A 22,181-nucleotide genomic window follows, 5' to 3' on the forward strand; every position below is an offset into this window, starting at 1 on the left:
TCTAGCTGTATCTTCAGGTTAAGGTTATCAGACTGCATGTAGTAGATATTGCCATTTTGTATATCTAACAGCATGGATGAATAATACATACTGTAAATTTTTGTTGCATGTTTTTTTTTTTATTAACAATGATATATGTTTGTGTGTGTAAGGATAGTTACATGGAATATAGATAGTTAGATGCAAACACAGTTTATTGAAAGCAGGTTATGTTGATGTACTTATCATGTTTTATGGAATTTCCACAGACCAATGATACTATAGAAATTCCAAAGTAAACAAAATCCAAACAGAATGTCATGCAATATTTGCTAATTGTTCTTTTGGGTATTACCCTACACCTACTTAAAAGTAATCCAGAGTGGTACACAGCAAACCTTACACTTCTAACTTTATATATGTGCCTTACTGCTTTAGCATTTGCACTGTTGTTCATTCCTAAAATAGAACCAAATGATTTATTCATACCTATCTCTATAAATGTTAATTAAAAGATAACAGATTTTGTTAGCATTCTAGTTAGTGAATTTAGTCAGTGTTATTTTTGGAAGACAGCAGAAACATGTTGCCACAACCCAAAGAAACACCTCCTCTCCTTTTTCTTAAGAAGTATATGTATCTTTAGAAACATCAGACATCACATGAAGAATATTTTCGGATAACAGTATCTCTAGCCCACTTCCTTCCATGCAGCTATTTAATAGTCTGCCACATTTTAGGTATGCAGAACATTGGGCTTTCACATTTCCCAGCAGTGATGAAGCTCCTTTTAGCACGCATCATTATTTCAGCTGTGATGATTTCTGTACTGCTGCTTAAATGTAAGTAAAAACTATACTTTATGCTCCTAAATAAATATAATGCATTTTGGGAAGTACATAAGACTACCTATCTCAGGGTACAGCACTTAGAACCCATGTATATTTGCAGCAACTTACTGAAGTAGTATTGGTTCTTACCGCAAGTTTAATTGTGCCACATATTTCCTGTAGTTTGGTATATATATATATATATATATATATATATATATATATATACTTCAGAAGCTCAAAATACTGAAATCCCGACTTTCAGTATCTCGAGCCCAAGAAGCCAAATCCACATAATAGCAAAAGTTTAGAAGCATGAAATTCAAAACCTCGAATACCGGAGGTTTTGAATTTCACACTTCTAAAGTTCCGCTATGGTCATGTATTCAGGTAAGTGTGTGTGTTAAGGGGTTTGGGTAGGGGCTGTGGTGTTTGTCAGTGTGTTTTGTTGCTATGATGTGTATGTGTGAAGAGAAAGTAGCTTGTGTGGTGGTGTTTTGTGTGTGTTTGTATGTAGTGAGACCTCAAAGTGAGAATATTTATGTAAGGGAGTGTGGGTGGCGCAGCCCCCCACATGGGGGGGGGGGTGCAGGGGGGCTTGCCCCCTGCTTTCATGTAGTAGAGTGATTGTGTGTTTGTGTGGTGGATGGTGTGTGTGTGTGTGTGTTTGTGTGGTGGATGGTGTGTGTGTGTGCGTGTGTCTGTAGTAAAACCACAAAATTCAAAACCTCCGGTATTCGAGGTTTGGAATTTCGCGGTTTTCAGTTTTCGTTGTTTTGTGGATTCAACTTCTTGGGCTCGAGATACTGAAATTTGAGATTTCACTATTTTGGGATTCTGAAGTGTATATATATATATATATATATATATATATATATATATATATATATATATATATATATATATATAATGACTGATATTTAGAAATTGTATATTTTAGAGATTTGTTTTCCCAAATACCTTGTATAGAAAAGGTGGATGTATTTTATAGCTCGGTAAGGTCCATGGGATCAAAATGTCTTTTTCATTATTACTCCAGCACTGAATTGTTAGATGCTTACACAGAATGGAAGAGCATGCAGTTAATTGTCATATGATTTCAACCCAGATCTATTGCACTTTACTCAGAATAAAAATAAATAAATAAGTTAAAGTTGTCTTGATGATAGGAGTGAGTGTGAACTGCTTTTAATGTCTCTTGCAGTTGTTCTTCTTCTTTCGGCTTTTCCCGGTTAGGGGTCACCACAGCAGAACTCCTGTCCGCTAATGATTGGCAGTATATTTTTATGGTGCCAAGGTGCCAACTCAATGCTCAGCCTTCAATGAAGGCATGCCCATTTACGCATGTCTTTCGAATGCCACTCGACCGCGGGGAGGACATGCAGACTCCACACAGAAGGCACTCCAGCCGAGAATTGAATGGGAGAACCACTTGCTGTGAGGCGACAATGCTACCGCTGCACCACCATGTCTCTTGCAGTGATGTCATTTAATAACTCTTTTTTTTTGTTTTGCCAAAGTTCCCCTCTTCCTCTTTTTCAAGGTGATGGAAGAGGTACACGCTTGAGGGTACATTCCCCATTGTAGAATCTCAGGTGGCAGCTATATATCATGCAGAGTTATTTGTCTAGACATGAGTAGGACCAATTTGATCATAGCAGATGAAAGCATGATATGCATTACAAAAGTCCCTTTGTATGTCAACCCCGCGCACATAAGCATACATGGAATTTCAGGGCTGCAACTAATCCTTCTCGAGATTACTACCTGTAGTTTATATGTGTGACAAACTTTTAAAGTCTGAGCTAAATTACTTCCATTAATTATTTTTTGCAGCATGTTCCATGTTTGAAAAAAAATCTGTTTTAATGACTTTGTTTTTAATCAATTTATTAAATTAAATATTTGTGAACTTTAAAAGATATTTAACATTTCGAATAGGTTGAAAACATTCTTAAATGTTTTATCTACTATTTTGTACTGTTATCTGTGTTGCTTATTCTGTATCTGGCTCTTTTGAATATTCATTTAGAGTGAACTGCAGAAATGTATGTTTTTCTGCATTGTTCCTTTTTTGCTCTTTATTGACGGATCTATATCATATAATCAAATGTTGACAATGTCGAACGCTTTAAAAAGTGAAAATGTCGGAACTCGAAGTTCTGTTATTGAGATTGCAGTACAGTGAAGATCGGAATATTTGCCCTTTCTTCACTGTAGTGCGATCTCCGATTTGGAATATATATTTAGCGGGGAGTGTGGGGGAGTCCGAGTTCTGGCATTTTCGCTCTTTAGAACATTCGACATTGTCAACATTCAATTATATGCTATAGACCCTTATTGACAATAGTTGTGTTTATGTATTGTTGTGTTACTATGACACAATGCCATTTTCTAATATGTCATTTTCATTAACTTGCTTCTTTTATAGAATCGTTGTTCAGGCTCACTAGGCTGTCAAACAGCTTTATAAATTAATTACATTATGTTGCAATGCTATTATGACCTTTCTGTGAAGTGGGGGTGTTAGAAGAAGCAACCATAATAACATATGTAAAGTATTAAAGCAAATTCTAAATTTCAGCACGAAGCTGCAGTCCTGAATATACTTTGCTTCTTCTATGACACTGGAAATGTAAACAAATAATGTGGGGTAGCAGGAAACAAGTTAGGGCAAGTAGATACTCAGATGCATCAAAATGCCATTAGCAGAAGTAAACTAGAATTTCTTAGCTTTGTAAATGTGTTGCTGGTACACTATGTAAGTACTTTCTGGAGATCTCATTTCAGTAAGAACCTAGACAAGATGGAGGCAGTTTAGAAATGAGAAGAAGTGATATAGTGTTTGCATCAGTCAGAAGCTACATTATGGAATTAAATGCACCTACTGTGTAAACCTTTAAGAAATGGGGGGAGGTGGACACATGATAAAAATGTGTAATGGTAACAGCAGACTAAAAGGAATTGAGTTTCTTACAAAAGTAGTTGTAAATGAAAAAATACATTACAATATGAAGGAAAATGGGTCAGAGAAAAGTTAAGGAAATGAATAGGAAAGGTGCAAAGCAAAGATCTTGATGTGGTGTTAGGGTCAAAATGGCACTAACTTAGATTCCATTAGCAGACTGGTTACCAGGGACTGACTGGAGAGACAATGACTGAGGGCATTCCACCAGTTCTTTTTGGATACCGAGCATTTGTTTGGAATTATTTAGCCATGCAGCCTGAGGAAACCTTACCAGGCAGATGAAGCTTTACAGCGAAAGCACTAACCCTGTTTTATAATAAACTATACATCTATTCTTCGATTATTGGTCTGTGTAACTTGGACTGCTGTTAATATTGCTCTGCCTCAGGTATTATTTGCTATTGGCATTTTATGATATACTGAAAGGAAAGCATTTATACTGCTTATACACCTCTGCTGTGTTTCTGCTGGGATTTTTGGTGGCTGTTGATCAAAATTAAATGATTTATTCAAAGCAATTTAGCACATACAGGTTAAACAACCATTGTTCATGTAGTTTCATCCCAATACCCTCAGTACTTCGTCAGAACTAAAAGTAACCTCATGTAAATCACTACAAGCTTATATAACCTTAAACACATCATGTGCTTCAAAAAAAAAAAAAACATTCCTATAGGTCAAATTAATTAGTATACAAATAAAAACTTTAATGTTACCACATAAAAAAAATAAATACAAATCTGTCTTCTATACCGTCTACTCTTCAGACTTAAATATTAGTCCAATACTAATTTATTACAATATGTCCTTTGCTGACACTTCCAAAATATTGTCAAATATGGTGATGTACACCCTAATCCTGGGCCAGTAACGTCTTCTGTACCACCCCCCCACTACATCTGCATTCACTAAAAATCTAAAAATAACTGCCATCAATATCCAAAGCATAGTAAACAAAGTAACCAAATTCCACTCCTGGGTATCTTATTGCACCCCCGATATAGTCATCCCCACTGAAATGTGGCTTAAAACCCCCACATCAAAGACTCTGAAATTCATCCCCCAGGCTATAATATTATATATGCTGACAGACTAAGCAAAAAAAAAAAAACAACAGATGGTGTTGCCATTCTGCTTTCCATTCACCTTGTTTTCTCTCCCTCATCTATTGCTTCACCAAAATTTCACTCTACACTCTACCATAAACGAAACAATCATAAATAGCTATGCATCATCGCTCTGTACGTCCCCTGGGTAAAAACATTCTTATCCTGGGATATCCTACATTTGATATCAGATTCTATAGTCTATGAAACTACAATCGTTGGTCATGTCAATGCTGACTGGCAGCACCTTACATGAGACTATCCCACCAATAGTATCAGTCTATATGGATTTACACAAAGAGCCTCAGCAAAACTACTGCCATGGGCTCCCTGTTTTATTAACTACTACCATGGGCTCCATGTTTTATTGGATCCTATTCTGAAATCCTAATCTATACAAATCCCCTAGAAATCTTCCATACTCCCTCAATGACCACAATCTCATTTGTGTCCAGAAATTAACAGACTATCATACCAAAGATCATCTTCTTAGGGAAAGTTATAATTTTATCAACTTTAAACCTGATGTTTGCAAAAATATCCTGAAAACTCCTATCTGGTCTACTCTTTATACCTTATCTCTGGACAATGTTTTCCTAAAATTCAACTCACTGTTTCTCACTCCTCTAACTAGCCTTGCCTTTACTGGAATAAAAACAGTTAAATCATCCCATACTGTCTGGCTATCCCACAGTAGCAGAACATTAATATACAAGAGACTGACAAAGTTTGGTGAATCTGGCAAAGGACCAAATCTCCAGCTCACCTACAAAACTATAGGCATCTTTAAACAGAACAACAACTCAAGTTACAGTTGACAAAAAAACAGTACTGCTTAGATCCACAAATAAAGTAAAAAAAAATCTTAAAAGATTTGGTCTTCTATTAATAAAATATTATATCCTGGAACAACTACTAGCCCCATCCTCTGCCCTGACAGCATTCCCATACAAACTGCTAATATGTTTAACTCCCATTCAAGGGAGCCCGCAGGATTTTTTGCAGGGGGGGTGCAAAACCCAGAGCCCCGCCTACACAGTACCCCCTCCCCCATGCAGCCCCCCCCACACACACACAGCCATTCCAGTGTCCCATTACTTGGCTTTTACTCCCCGTTTGCCATAGACACTGTTCAAATCTCTCAGTGTGCATACTGTTTTATGCTTTACTTCTACAATGATTACAGATATTTGGATTTAATGTACAACTTTTATTTCAAATTTTATAGCACAAACACTGAGGCATTTTGCATTTGCTAAACAAAGCAACAGTCTTGCAATGGAAACAGACTTAGCATTAAAACTTCTCTGGTTTTGAAACTCACATTCATTGAAACAGCATTGAAACCCCCATTCAAAGAGACTGCATCTGGGCAGTGGCGGGTTAAGTTCACCTGTGGGCTGTTTTCAAAGCATATCAAATGCACACATTTTTAGGACCATGCAAAAGTATGGTGATTCATGTTCCTGATAATAATTGAATTATATCCCTTGTATAATACAGCACCTGCACCACTTGTTACAGTGTATTTTAAATTTATAGTTTTGAACATTTTCCAGTAAGCAGTGAAACAATTCAAAACATATGAACCAGTAATGACAAACTGCCTAGTTCAGAACATTTCAACCATAAAAGGCCACTCAAACTTCTATCATTATAATCCACCGATATTAGTCCATATGCACAATCTCTGCAGTCTGCAGAAGTCATCTGAATTCCACATTAAAACGATCTGAAACTAATGATTGTTACTATAAAACATACATTTCAGTGTTTCATCTACAAATGTAGTGCCCGTTGCTCTAGAAGAATAAATTGTCTATGCTACGTTAAATGAAATGGTAAGCTGATATATTGCAATAGGGAATCTGTGACAAGTTGAAAAAGTGGTTCATAGTTACTAGGCACCAAAGGAGGACATACTCAGGACAGGACTGCAGCACCCCACCCCCTTAAAATACACATTTACACACTGTGGAAGTAGAAGCTACAGCCCTCTATATCAAGATGCAAGTATGCTAGCTGCTGTGCTAACACTGCTTTAAAATTCTATACTACAATGATACCATTTGCTAAACAAAACAGTTGCACATTTTTACAAACCTAGCATGATGACCAGCAGTACACTTCTCTTCCCTTGAAGCTCAATTCCTTGAAAATAAATTCCACCTGCTAACTCTAAGTAGGTCATTTAAGTCACACACACACACACACACACACACACACACACACACACACACACACACACACACACACACACACACACACACACACACACACACACACACACACACACACACACACACACACACACACACACACACACCTTAACCTGTTACTAAACGAAATCTGACAAAGCCTAAAATAAACATGGACAGATTAAAATATTGCTCTAATGAACTTATAAAGTTAAGTTGCTAGAATAACAGGATTTGTGTTAGTAAGCATTTTTCTAAAGAATATGACACGTAAAACCCAAAATGTCTGTCACTATTTAGCAACTGCAATCCTTTTCAGGTGGAATATGAGGCAAATATCTGGACATTCTGCAAAAACCTGGATAGCTAAGGCAAGGGGTATACTACCTTCCTCTGATACACACCCCTACCTGTCAATCTCTTAGCGCAAGTAACATGGAAGGCCCAAAACTAAGGACACATTTAGAAAGTTGCTAGAATAAAAGGATTTGTGTTAGAATGCATTTTCTGAATGATATGAAGTCTGAAACTGAAATGCATGTCATTATTTATTAACTTTAATGGTTAGCTCATCATCCCAGTGATTTGCCCCCCCAAAAAAATTTATGAGGAACAGACTAAAAATATAAAGCAGAAATCTAGACACTGAAAATCTGTACATTTGACTTCTGTTTGGAGATTTCACCTTCTTTGAGTTGGTAAGACTGAGGAGACATATATATATATATATATATATATATATATATATATATATATATATATATTTATATATATATATATATATATATATATATTTTTTTCTTTTTTGTATACACACACACACACACACACACACACACACACACACACACACACACACACACACACACACACACACACACATGATGGGGGTCCTGCCTTTCAGAGATTCAGGCATTAACATTTAGCATTTCTCATGCTTGAGGTTTTTGATGTAGGAAACCTCCTAACACTTTATCTTTTATTTGTTTGTGTCTTTCAGCTTTTCCCGGTTAGGGGTCACCACAGCGGAACTCCGGTCCGCTAATGATTGGCAGTTGATTTTTACATACTGGCTTACCAGGCCTAACGCACATGCATGTCTCCATGCAGAATACGCTCTAGCTGAGAATCGAACCGGACAGCGTCTTACTGTGAGGCGACAACACTACCGCAGCACCACCACCGCAGGTCTCTGTCCTAAATATTATAAGAATACACCACAGTTCTCAATTTCCATCAGACACGTGCTCATAGGCAAGCACACACACACACACACACTCACATCTCAAAAGGCACAACAAGTACTGTAAAAAATTATCAACACTATGTACTTCCCTAAAGAGTAGGTAGACACCATCTGTTCCAACTTCTGAAATTCATTTCTGATGCATTTAGTTTCAAGTCTCAACTTGAAGAGCAGCTGTCATGTCTAGCAGTTTGATTATATTAATTTAAAATAATAAAATAAATCTTTGCCTCAGCTCCACTTCATGTGGTCAGTGGTACAAATGGGTTTACTACTGTCCAACACAAAAAAAAATCAGGCATTTGCCTTTTTTACTTTTTTGCCAAATTTGGAATGACAAAGTAGCATTTCTGAAATATTGGGCAAAGGTTTTTTTCCCCTATTTGACCACGTGTCTCAGGAAGTAGCTATGTACACCATTAAAACAAACATAAAAAGCAATATTGCAAATGTGATCAGGTCATAAACTAGGTCCACTGCACTTCTATTAAGAAGGAGAAACAGATCAAAGGAAAGTAGAAGAACACTGCAAAACCAAAACTAGTAATCAAACGATAAGCACTGTTTTGAGGAGAAACCAAGCACCGGACAGCTCTAGGATAAAACCAATGGATTTATTGAAACAAAAAACACAACGTTAAACGCTTGACGAAACACAAGAGCTTTTCCCCGGTCGGCAGGGACCTACACTTGCAAAAGAGGAACGAGTTAACTGCACTCATTGGTCAGCTGAGTCAGTTGGTTGCTATGCTGACTCTACTTTGTGACTCACTGATACGTAACAGTGGTAATGCGTCTTTACCAGGAAACCAATGTGCCTTTGTACAAAACAGGTAGGTGAGCGGAGATGGTGTTATCAGGCATGCTCAACGGTCGCATTCAAGCCCTTTGGGAACTATGAGTTCAGGATTGGATAGTGCCGAGAACATACCCAATATTTTGTTAAGCAGTGGTGAAACAAATAATTTAGGCGAATGAAATGACGTACAAAGGAGAGATTGTGGTACGCCAGAATTACAAGGTGACTTTTCAAACCATGCATTAACTTTAAGTGACTGGCTCAAACAGAGAGTTGAGCTACGAGATTATCTCGTAAGAGATGATGAACATGTTTCCAATTATGCTGGCAATTTAACTATACTCAATGACATTATTGAAATATAAAATCTTGAATATTGATAATATGTATTTAAGAGAATGTTTGCAAGCTAAGTTAGTACCGAAAGGTTTATGTGTCCACAAGTTTCCTAACAATGTTAAAGAGGGTACACAATGTCATGCCTCACTACTTAAGATGTTTGACAATTGGGGTTTTGATCTTATTAGGGCTATAATTAAGAACAATGATGATAAAATGGATATTTTAATGAAACATATTGACACAGTAAATGAAAGGATCAGAAAGGATCTTTTATTTACAGTAGATGAAGAAAAGAAGTATTTTGAGTTGAGAAAAGTTATTGATATGAAATGTGATAGAATTCTAGAAAGGAAGAAAAAGAAAATTAACAGAGATACATTTGAATACGAACACCATTTACAATATCCCAAACCTAGAGCTATATTTAATTATGTTAATAGTAGTGGTTTTGAGAATAGGGGCTACAACAATAATAAGGAATTTCAAATGACTGATCAAGATAACTTGGACCCTTTAGAATTTCCACCCCTCCGGAGGTCAGAAAGAATAAAGAATCAGAGAGAAGGGAATTTTCAGCAGAAAGGATGGAGGGGGAGGGGGAGGAGATAGTATGTTCAGATGGCATGAAAGAATTAAGTATTAACATATATTTTAGCTTATTTTCTAAGGGTTTGAATTTTGTCCCTAGAACAAAATGTGATATCAGTAGACTCGTGATAGATTTAAAAATGTTTTTAAGAAAAATAAACTTTGAACTGATTTGTGGTGAAGGGGAATTACGTGGTGATGTATCTAAAGAATTAAAAAAGAAAAGTATTTGGAATCCACCTATCCATACACAATTTAGGAATTTTGAGAATTTAATAGAAAATGAGTTAAGACAGGCAGTCAAGAGAAACAAATTTGCACCAAACCTTTCATCTATTGAATAGGAATTATTGCAATAATTAAGGGGGGATGCTACATTAAGAGTGATGAAACCTGACAAGGGGGGAGGTATAGTATTGATGAATAATATTATGTATGAAGGGAAAATGTTCAACATTTTACTTGATGTTTCAAAATATAGTAATGTATCTAAGAACAAGATAAATATTGGTTATAGAAGAATATATTCAACATTATATGATTTATTCTTGGAAGGAATTATTAACAAAGATTTGCTTGATTTTTTACATAATAATAAGCCTAAAATTCCTTCCATTTTTGGGATCCCAAAAGTTCACAAAAACTTTATGGACCCACCTCTACACCCCATAGTAGCTGCTGAAGGTTCAGCAATTTTACCCTTAGCTAGGTATATAGATGTAAAACTGAAAAAATCAATGATGAAAGGTATGTCATTCCTGAAAGACTCTTGGTATTTTCTTTATAATGTTAAAGAGAATATGTTTAATAACGATCTAATTCTTGTGACCATCGATGTGGTAGACCTTTTTGGTTCTATACCACATGATTTAGGTCTTGAATGGTTTGAAGAAGCCATTAGGTCTTTTGGGGACATGAGTGATAATGAAATATATACTTGTATGGTTTTAATGGAAATGGTGTTAAAACACAATTATATATTTTTTCAAGGTGAATATTTCCAACAAATAAGTGGTGTAGCGATGGGGGCAAGATGTTCCCCAATCTATACATGGTTTTAAACACCTGGGAAATGAATTTTATTCACCATAGTGTATACAAAGATTGTTGGTATTTATATAAGCGCTACCTGGACGATATAGTTATATTATGGAAGGACAGTAAAGAAAGGTTAGATGAATTCATACAGTACATTAACAACACCACTAATTTTTTTTAAATTCACTCATGAAATCAGTTTTAAAGAAATGAATTATTTAGATATTACATTAACCAAAGACAGAAATTATTTTAAGTCAAAAGTATTTAGGAAGAAAACTTTTTCTAACTGTTATTTACACTTTAGTAGTGGACATCCAATTCATCAGAAAAGAAGTATTGTGAAAGGTCAGTTTGTTAGAATTTCCAGAATGACATCTGATGACTTAGATTTTGTTGAGGAATGCGAGTTTCTGACTCAGATGTTTTTGGAAAGAGGATATCATATAGAATTTGTTATGAAAAATTAAAGAAGAAGTTATTAGAGGTAGAAAATATAGATTTCAACCTATTTTAGGTAAAGAGCCTAAAAATTTGACTAATATTGAGCAAATTACAGATTTTAGTGGAGATGCTGTTATAATTCAAAAAGTTTTCGATAAAGAATGGGACAAATTCACCAAAATCAGTGATCTTAGTTTAAAAGATAATGTACCCCCAAAAATTATTTTTAGAAGAGGACGTAATATTAAAGATTGGCTGTTGCCACAACACAATGAGAAGAAGAAAACAATGAAGTCCCATGGTACATTTCCGTGCAAGATGTGCTCTCAATGTCCTTGGATGGCTGACACACAGAGTGTCTTTATTGAATCTAGGGGAAAAGAAATTATGAGTAAAACTCATAGTACTTGTGACTCTTTTGGAGTGTTATATATTGCTATATGTGTGATTTGCTCTAGTTTTTATATGGGCAAGACAGAGAGGAAAATTAGAAGAAGAATATATGAACATATTAATGATACAAAAAATAAAAAAGCCACTAACGCATTATATAGACACACCATTATTTGTCCCTTAGCTAAATACATGTTTTTCATCATAGAGGAAGTTCAGAAAGATGAGAGGGGTGGCTTATGGGAAACCAAGATTGAATATCGGGAACTATATTGGCAAATTATTTTAGAAGCCAATAAGTTCCCAGGTTTAAATGACAATGTTTCCCTAGCACCCATCTTAAAGATGAGGGCTGCTAGACTGTAATCAGTTATGATTAAATTTTATTTCTTCATTGTTGTTTATTACCAATGTTTCTACCCTAGCTTTTTAATTGTTGAGATATAGTTTTTAGAGAGATTTTTACACTTTATATATTTTACATGCCTATTTTTAATATTTATTCTATAGATGTATATACTAGAAAAATATATATTTATGATATTTATTGTTCATTGCAGGTTTTGGAGATATATATATATATATATATATATATATATATATATATATATAGCTATTTATCCATCTATTTATTTATTTATTTACACAATTTCATTGATTCTCATTTATTCATTTATATTTATTTTATTCCTTTATTTATTCACATTATATATATATATATATATATATATATATATATATATATATATATATATATACACAAACGTCACACTGATTTAGTGTGTATATCTTCATGTCATTTTGCATATTGGCCACTGGATGGGAGTGTTGTATAATGTTTTGGAATTTTGGCTCTTTGAGAGCTCACTTGCTTTTGGGTTTTAACACATTTCTATATACATTAACAATAGTTTCTATTTGTGACCATCATCTATATATTATCTTGTAGTTCAATGTATGTGATTTTCATTAGGATTCAAGGTTGGTTTATGATATTAGTAGGAACACATTTCAACCATTAAGTCAGTCATCATTTTACACCATATAATTATGTTATATATTCATGAGATGTAACTTTATTGGATGATTTGAATTTCCGCCAGCATATATATATGTTTTTTAGGTGTTTCCTGTTGTCTGATGAAGTCTGTTATAAAGACGAAAAACGCGTTGTTTCGTCACGCGTTTAACGTTGTGTTTTTTGTTTCAATAAATCCATTGGTTTTATCCTAGAGCTGTCCGGTGCTTGGTTTCTCCTCAAAACAGTGCTTATCGTTAGATCAAAGGAAAGTTTTTAATGAGGGGTGTAAAAACTGAGACTAAGGCAGATGAAATGAAACAGCTATCTGAGGGAGGGGAGAATGAATGTGGAAAGGCAACAGGTGGAAGAGAGCAGAAGATTAAAATGAAATACAGAAGATAGAGGGTAAGTGTTGAAGAAAAGATGACCTAACTTTAATGTGTTTTAGAATGGCTAGCATAGTGTCCTGTATCCAGGTAGTAAAGACAGGCTCTTCTATAAGACAGTATGATCCCTCACTAGATGGGGTGGGGTAAGTTCACAAATGCACTCAGAAGTTTATAAAGTTGTAGACAAGAGCTCTCATTTTAGAAAGTTTCATAAATCAGACAACTTTCCATGATGAACAACAACTAGTACAACAAACTTTTTTATGTTCTAGTCCAGCTTGAGAAGACAAAATGGTTTACACCTGCTGATGTGATGACACTAAACGGTTTAGTCTCCTGACCTTAAATTTCAGCTGCCTTATACAGAAATGCAACATTTGACAATACAATTTCTTGCCCTTTCTCAACAGTGTGCTTTGCCTTGTCTCTCGCTGGAATTATGTGGTCTGCTTTATTTACTTTTCAATTCTTTTTTGGTTTTTTAACCTTTGGGATGCACAAGCCAGTGCATTTTTTTGTGCCGGTCCCAAGCCCGGATAAATGGGGAGGGTTGCATCAGGAAGGGCATCCGGCGTAAAACTTCGCCAAAAAATTTCATGTGGACACCAGTAAATATTTACATACCAGATCAGTCGAGGCCCGGGTTAACAATGACCGCTACCGGTACTGTTAGCCAACACGGTGCTGGTGGAAACTGGGCTACTGTTGGCCGAAGGAGGAGAAGAGGTGGAAAGCATGACCCAAGGCAGGAAGAGAGGAGAAAGGCTATAACTGTGGTAGTGAGGGTCAGAACTTTGAATGTTGGCATTATGACTGGTATAGCGAGAGAGCTAGCCGATATGATGGACAGAAGGAAGGTTGGTATATTGTGTGTGCAAGAAACCAGATGGAAGGGAGTAAGACTAGGTGCATCGGAGGTGGGTTCAAATTGTTTTATCATGGTGTGGATGGGAGGAGAAATGGCATAGGAGTTATCCTGAAGGAACAGTATGCTAAGAGTGTTTTGGAGGTGAAAAGAATGTCGGATAGAGTGATGTTTATGAAGCTGGAAATTGATGGTGTAATGATGAATGTTGTTAGTGCATATGCTCCACAAGTTGGGTGTGCGATGGATGAGAAAGAAAAATTTTGGAGTGAGTTGGATGAAGTGGTGATGACTGTACCCAAGGGTGAGAGAGTGGTGATTGGAGCAGATTTCAATGGGTATGTTGGTGAAGGGAACAGAGGGGATGAGGAAGTGATGGGTAGGTATGGTATTAAGCAAAGGAATGCAGAATGTCAGATGGTAGTGGATTTTGTGAAAAGGATGGACATGGTTGTGGTGAATATGTATTTTAACAAGAGGGAGGAGCATAGGGTGACATACAAGAGTGGAAGAAGATGCACACAGGTGGATTATATCTTATGTAGGAGGGCCAGTTTGAAGGAGATTGGAGACTGTAAAGTGGAAGCCTTGGAAAGTGTAGTTAGGCAGCATAGGATGGTGGTTTGTAGGATGACACTGGTGATCAAGAAGAGGAGGAGGAGTGTGAGGGCAGCACCAAGGATCAAATGGTGGAAATTGAAAAAGGGTAATTGTGAGGTGGAGTTCAGGAATGAGTTAAGACATGCACTGGGTGGCAGTGAAGAGTTACCAAATAGCTGGGTAACTACAGCAGAGCTAGTAAGGGAGATGGCTAGAAAGGTGCTTGGTGTGACATCAGGACATTGGAAGGATGACAAGGAGACATGGTAGTGGAATGAGGAAGTACAGGTGAGTATACAGAGAAAGAGGTTGGCGAAGAAGAAGTGGGATTGTCAAAGAGATGAAGAAAGTAGACAGGAGTATAAGGAGATGAGGTGCATGGCAAAGAGAGAGTTGGCGAAGGCTAAGGATAAGGCGTATGAAGAGTTGTATAAAAGGTTGGACACTAAGGAGGGAGAAAAGGACCTGTACCGATTGGCTAGACAGAGGGACTGAGCTAGGAAAGATGTGCAGCAGGTAAAGGTGATAAGGGATAATGAGGGAAACATACTCACAAATGAGGAGAGTGTGTTGAGGAGATGGAAAGAGTACTTTGAGGAGTTGATGAATGAAGAGAATGAGAGGGAGAGAAGGTTGAATGATGTGGGGATAGTGAATCATGAAGTACAATGGATTAACAAGGAGGAAGTAAGGATAGCTATGAAGAGGATGAAGAATGGAAAGGCTGTTGGTCCAGATGACATACCTGTGGAAGCATGGAGGTGTTTAGGTGAAACGGCAGTGGAGTTTTTAACCAGATTTTTAATGAAATCTTGGAAAGTGAGATGATGCCTGAGGAATGGAGAAAAAGTGTTTTGGTGCTGATTTTTAAGAATAAGGGTGATGTGCAGAGCTGTAGTAACTACAGAGGGATTAAAGTGATCAGTCACAGCATGAAGTTATGAGAAAGAGTAGTGGAAGCTAGGTTAAGAAGGGACGTGATGATTTGTGATCAGCAGTATGGTTTCATGCCGGGAAAGAGCACTACAGATGTGATGTTTGCTCTGAGAGTGTTGATGGAGAAGTACAGAGAAGTTCAGAAGGCGTTACATTGTGTTTTTGTAGACCTAGAGAAAGCATACGACAGAGTGCCTAGAGAGGAGTTGTGGTATTGTATGAGGAAGTCGGGAGTGTCAGAGAAGTATGTAAGAGTGGTACAGGATATGTGCAAGGGTAGTGTGACAGCAGTGAGGTCTGTGGTGGGAGTGATGGATGCGTTTAAGGTGGAGGTGGGATTACATCACGGATCAGCTCTGAGCCCTTTCTTATTTGCAATGGTGATGGACAGGTTGACAGACGAGATCAGACAGGAGTCTCCATGGACTATGATGTTTGCAGATGACATTGTTATCTGTAGTGAGAGTAGGACACAGGTGGAGGTGACCCTGGAGAGATGGAGATATGCTCTAGAGAAAAGAGGAATGAAGGTTAGCAGGACTAAGACAGAATATATGTGTGAATAAGAGGGAGGATAGAGGAATGGTGAGGATGCAAGGAGTAGAAGTGGCGAAGGTGGATGAGTTTAAATACTTGGGATCAATAGTTCAGAGTAATGGTGAGCGTGGAAGAGAGGTGAAGAAGAGAATACAGGCAGGGTTAATTCATTCTTCGCATTCCTGCAGAGCAAAAGAAGTTCATTATATTTCCATAGTCTTCACATTAACATGGCAACACCAAAAACGCTTCTCCAATCGTATTTACCTTTGTGCAGCAGTTGCACGAAGGTAAATATGATCAGAGAAGCATTTTTGGTGTTGCCATGATAAATAATGTGAAGACTATGGAAACATAATGACTTCTTTTGCTCTGCAGGAATGCTAAGACAGAATGAATTAATGGCTGAAATGAAATATATACACTGTTTGAATTAAAGGTTATCATCATTGTCTTTCGGCTGTTCCCATTAGGGGTCACCACAGCGGATCATCTGTTTCCATTTCTTCCTGTCCTCTGCATCTTGCTCTGCCACACCAACCACCTGCATGTCCTATCTCACCACATTCATAAACCTTATCTTAGGCCTTCCTTTTTTCCTGTTACCTGGTAGCTTCATCCTTAGCATCTTTTTCCCAATATACTCAGCATCCCTCCTCAGCACATGCCCAAACCAATGTAATTTTGCCTCTCTGGCTTTGTCTCCAAACCTTCCAACCTGGGCTGACCCTCTAATATACTTATTCCTAACCCTGTCTACCCTCGTCACACCCAGTGCAAATCTTAACATCTTTAACTCTGCCACATCCAGCTCAAACTTCTGCCTTTTTGTCATGCCACTGTCACCGACCCATATAACATAGCTGGTCTCACTACCCTCTTGTAGACCTTCCCTTTCACACTTACTGGTACTCGTCTGTCACAAATCACTCCTGACACTCTAAGAATCAAGTAACCGGGAGCAACAACCTTTAAAGCTCCACACTAACTGGCAGCCGGCAGGCAGAAAAGCACACGAACACATGAGGAAAGCAAGATGGCAGCTCATCACACTGTAATGGAGGGATGTGCAGTACTGTACATCAGTTGAACTTGTGCACAATTTGAGGGTTTTAGCGCCAAGTGTTCAGTCACTGTACAAAAAAAAATTACCTCAGTCAGGACTCAGGAGTGGACTTGTTCCCTGTCTTTGAATGATCAACCTACCTTCTTCTTGTTATACCAACACCACCACCAGTCCAGTCCTTCCACCACACGATGGTTTGGTTTGTTCATGTCAGGAATAACCAGGAATCAGGATACTCTTCCACCATCCACCTGCAGTCATCCAATTAACTAGTCTATGCAACTATGGTTGTAAAATTTAAGGAGGAGTTTGAAGCTCATCATGTCAGTTGTCAATTATGCATCATCATGTCATGTGACTGCCTGCCACCTCCGCTAACATCTCTTCCGAAGTTCCGAACGATGCAGGATTTACAGAAAAAAAAAAAAGTAAGTGGTAATGATGGAAAAAAGTGTGTTGCTTTACAGAAAAAAAAGTAAGTGGAAGTGATAGAAAAAAGTGAGTTTTGCCAAATTATCACAGATAGCGTTAAGAAAATCCAGGGGGGTGCAAGTGCACCCCCTGGGTACCCTTGCTCCCATTTCATAATCTCAAATGCAACCCTAACCCACAACTCTTTACAAACTCACAATAACCATGACAAGATACCCACTATATACGAGTCTCCTTTCTCCTTAAAAACTGTCTCTCCCACACATTATAACATCTGCTCAGAAAACTTAGGTCCTCCTCACCTCCACTGACAATCTACCTACAAAATATATAAAACTTGCTGCCTCTTCCATTGCTTATCCAGTCTCCATCTTAATCAATTATCCGTTCTAGAATCACGTAGATATCACATATCCCATCTCTACTTGGAAACATTTTTACACCATCCCACTTCACAAAGGTTGTAAGTCTACTGATATATCAGACTTCAGGCTTACTGCTATATTATCCCCTCTTTCTAAAATATTAGAAAATGTGTCTATCAGCAAATGTTACAATGCCTTCTCCATGAAAATCTACTATCCTCTACCCAGTATGGCTTTTGCCCTTACCACAGTACAACAACTGCCCTGGTTGCCTTCTTCAACAGCTTCATCAAAACTAGGGATACTAACACTAACCTGGTTTCTTCAATGTGTTTAAATCTCTACAAAGCCTTTGAATCTGTTTCTCGTACCAAATTACTTTCTAAAATGTCTTCACTAAGTCTATCAATGCAATACTCAGCTAGTTCTCTAGATACTTTTCTAACCCACGACAGTCTGTAAAATGTCTATGTACTGCTCTTTTTTCCCATTTAATAGTGGTGTGCCACAAGGACCTCTCTTCTTTAGCACATTTATTAATGATTTATACACATCCTCCCAACAGGTTTCCCCTCATCTAACACATTAATGTTGATGATCCACACTCATCTGCTCATCAAATACCCTCCCCAACTTGCAGTCCATTACTCAAAATGCCTTCAACTTCATTAAAAAGTGGCTTTGTGAAAATCACATTTTCCTAAAGCATAATAAAACCAATCTACTACTGCTTCTACACAAATCTCTAATACCTCCCCAAAACATCTTCAAAATATCTTGTCTCGACCATACAGAAATAGAGGTCATATCATATAACAAGTTACTAGGTGTCACAATAGATGATCAACTGAAATTTGATCTGCACATTCAAAATTAAATTAAAAAAAAACAACAGCTCAGTATACTCTGCAGGCCAAACAAATTCCTTACCAGCCCCTCTAGAGTCAAACTTGCAAATACATAGCCTCTTTCTTTGCTACTGTATGCCTCACCAATTCTCACCAATATTTAAATCTCACTTACCACAAAACACAAAATATGCTACAACAAGACAGTCAGAATTTTACTAGAAAATGCTATTAAAAGAACAATATGCGCTTTCTTTTATATGCTACAGTAGTGCATTACAACAGTTTACATATGAGATATTATTTATAACTTATTAACTTATTAAGTATCCTTTTCAAAATGCTGAACTTGATTGGCTGAAAGTTAAAAAAAGCCATATCGACAATAATGTATGAAACCTGATATTAAAAAAGAAAGAAAAAATGAGTGGGTAATACCCATGAACATTTAGAAAAAAATAATTCAATGTGCTGCATTCAGTTCTTTTTCAGGCTACTGACATTTTTAATACATGGTACTGCCTAACGTCAAATCTTCCATCTCACTTCCTCACAGATATCTGAAATATTTCATAGTCATAGAAGTCCATTTTTTAACAGCAAAATGAAGCTTTGTTTTCAGTAAGACTTATGATCACTTGTTCAGGTGGAGAAGGGAGATACAACAATTTTTTAATCACTTTCGCTAACCACGAAGCCCCAGATGTCAACATGCAGACAATAAAACCAATTTAATCCTTTCATACTTTACCTGTTGCTTTATCCCTTACCAGCAACCACTCCGTTCCAGCAAATGTGCCTTCAGATAACAGACTCTATCTCACTATAGGAGTAGGAACATCTGTCACTCTACAGTGTTTATATCCCTTAAAACTACCATTTTCAAAGCAAATCAATACATTCACCATTAAACAGCCTGCAAACACCTCCACCCTGGAGACCCAAATATAAAGACTGCTCCTCTGACAGGAAGCACATTCACAGTAGCATTTAAACTTATAAAACAAACACATAAATGTATTGAAAGGCCTGCTGTATGTGCAATGACAAAATATAATACATATATATACAGTGGATATAAAAAGTGTACACGCCCCTGTTAAAATGCTAGGTTTTTGTGAGACCACAATAAATAATTTCAAAACTTTTCCCACCTTTAACGTGACCTATAACCTGTACAATTCAATTGAAAAACAAACAAATCTGTTAGGGGAAAAATATTAAAACAAAAATGTACAATAAGCTGGTTGGATAAGTGTGCACACTCAAACTAATATTTTATTGAAGCAACTTTTGATTTAATTACAGCATTCAGTCTTCTTGGGTACACACCTGCTATCAATTAAAGAGACTCTGATTAACCCCCAAAAAGTTCAGCTGTCCTAGTACGATTTTCCTGACATTTACTCAGTTGCCTGTTACAGCAAAAGCCATGGTTCACAGAGAGCTTACAAAGCATCAAAAGGGATCTCTTTGTTGAAAGGTATCAGTCAGGAGAAGGGTACAAAAAATTTCCATAGCATTGGATATACCATGGAACACAGTCAAGACAGTCATCAAAAGTGGAGAAAATATGGGACAACAGTGATGTTGCAAAGAACTGGATGTCCCTCCAAAATTGATGAAAAGACAAGACGAAAACTGGTCAGGGAGGCTGCCAAGAGACCTACAGCAACACTGAAGGAGGTGCAGGAATTTCTGGCAAGTACTGGTTATGTACTACATGTGACAACAACCTCCCGTATTCTCCATATGTCTGGATCATGGGGTAGGGTTACAAGACGGAAGCCTTTTCTTACACAGAAAAACATCCAGGCCTGGCTAAATTTTACAACAGAATACATCTAGTCTCCTAAAAGCATGCAGGAAAATGTGTTATTTTCTGATGAGACCAAGACTGAACTTTTTGGCCACAATTCCAAAAGGCACGTTTGGTGCAAAAACAACACTTCACATCACCAAAAGAACATCATCCCCACTGTGAAGTATGGTGGTGGCAGTATCATGCTTTGGAGTTGCTTTTCATCAGTTGGAACTGGGGCTTTAGTCAAGGTGGAGGGAATTATGAATAGTTCCAAATACCAGTCACTTTTTTTCCAAAACCTTCAGACATTTGCTAGAAAGCTGAAGATGAAGAGGAATTTCACCTTTCAACATGGCAATGACTCCAAGCATACATTCAAATCAACAAAAGAATGGCTTCACCAGAAGAAAATTAAAAGTTTTGGAATGGCCCACCCAGACCCCAGACCTAAATCCAACAGAAAATCTGTGACATGGCCTGAAGAGGGCTGTGCACAAGAGATGCCCTAGCAATCTGACATATTTGGAATGCTTTTGGAAGGAAGAGTGGGCAAATATTGCCAAGTCAAGATGTGCCATGCTGATAGACTACTACTCAAGAAGACTGAATGCTATAATTAAATCAAAAGGTGCTTCAACAAAGTATTAGTTTAAGGGTGCACACATTTATACAACCAGCTTACTGTACATTTTTTATTTTTTTATATTTTTCCCCTAACCAGTTTGTTTGTTTTTCAATTGAATTGTACAGGTTATAGGTCACATTAAAGGTGGGAAAAGTTTTGAAATTATTTATTGTGGTTTAATTTTTTTGTATCACAAAAACCTGGCATTTTAACAGGGGTGTGTACACTTTTTATATCCACTGTGTATATATATATATATAATATATATATATATATATATATATATATATATATATATATATATATATAATATATATGCTATACATTTAAGGAATATATTATATTTAATTTAAATGTTTGAAGTTTCATACTTCGAACATATAATAATAAAAAAAAAAAAAAAAAACGGAATTTACCTGACTAGTGTATGTTTGCCCCCCTGCCTACACCCGTTAGTTTTTTTTTTTTATGTGTTCGAAGTTTTATAACTTCAAACATTTAAATTTGATAATTTAACGTTTGAAGTTATAAAACTTCGAACATATGATATAGACCCATACATATATTGCTCATAAGTCAAGTGCAAAAAGAAAGAAAGAAAAAAAAACGTCTACTCATTTAAAAGTACACTAGTCCTTTCCTGGCTAAAATGGCTGATTAGAAACCAGATAGCAATTCACATTTCATTTTTAGAGTAAGAAGATACCAAAGGTATAAAGTAGTTGACACTTATGTGAGTGCTGATCTTAATGCAATTAATTA

The 22,181-nt window shown here is 36.8% G+C and overlaps 1 protein-coding gene across 2 annotated transcripts in view; it reads left to right on the top strand.

The window, feature by feature from the left end:
• Positions 1-706: 706 nt before the first annotated feature.
• LOC122796020 (granzyme A-like) overlaps positions 707-22,181 on the top strand; it is a 144,678-nt gene continuing 123,203 nt past the window's right edge. For both annotated transcript variants that reach the window (XM_044064498.1, XM_044064499.1), the window contains exon 1: positions 707-821. In XM_044064498.1, coding sequence (XP_043920433.1) covers positions 722-821 — 100 coding nt within the window. In that variant the 5' untranslated portion in view covers positions 707-721. The remainder of the gene's footprint in view (positions 822-22,181) is intronic.

Source organism: Protopterus annectens, chromosome 2.part2 (genome assembly GCF_019279795.1).
Source record: "Protopterus annectens isolate FY-2018-M chromosome 2.part2, PAN1.0, whole genome shotgun sequence".
In the NCBI taxonomy this organism is placed as follows: domain Eukaryota; kingdom Metazoa; phylum Chordata; order Ceratodontiformes; family Protopteridae; genus Protopterus; species Protopterus annectens.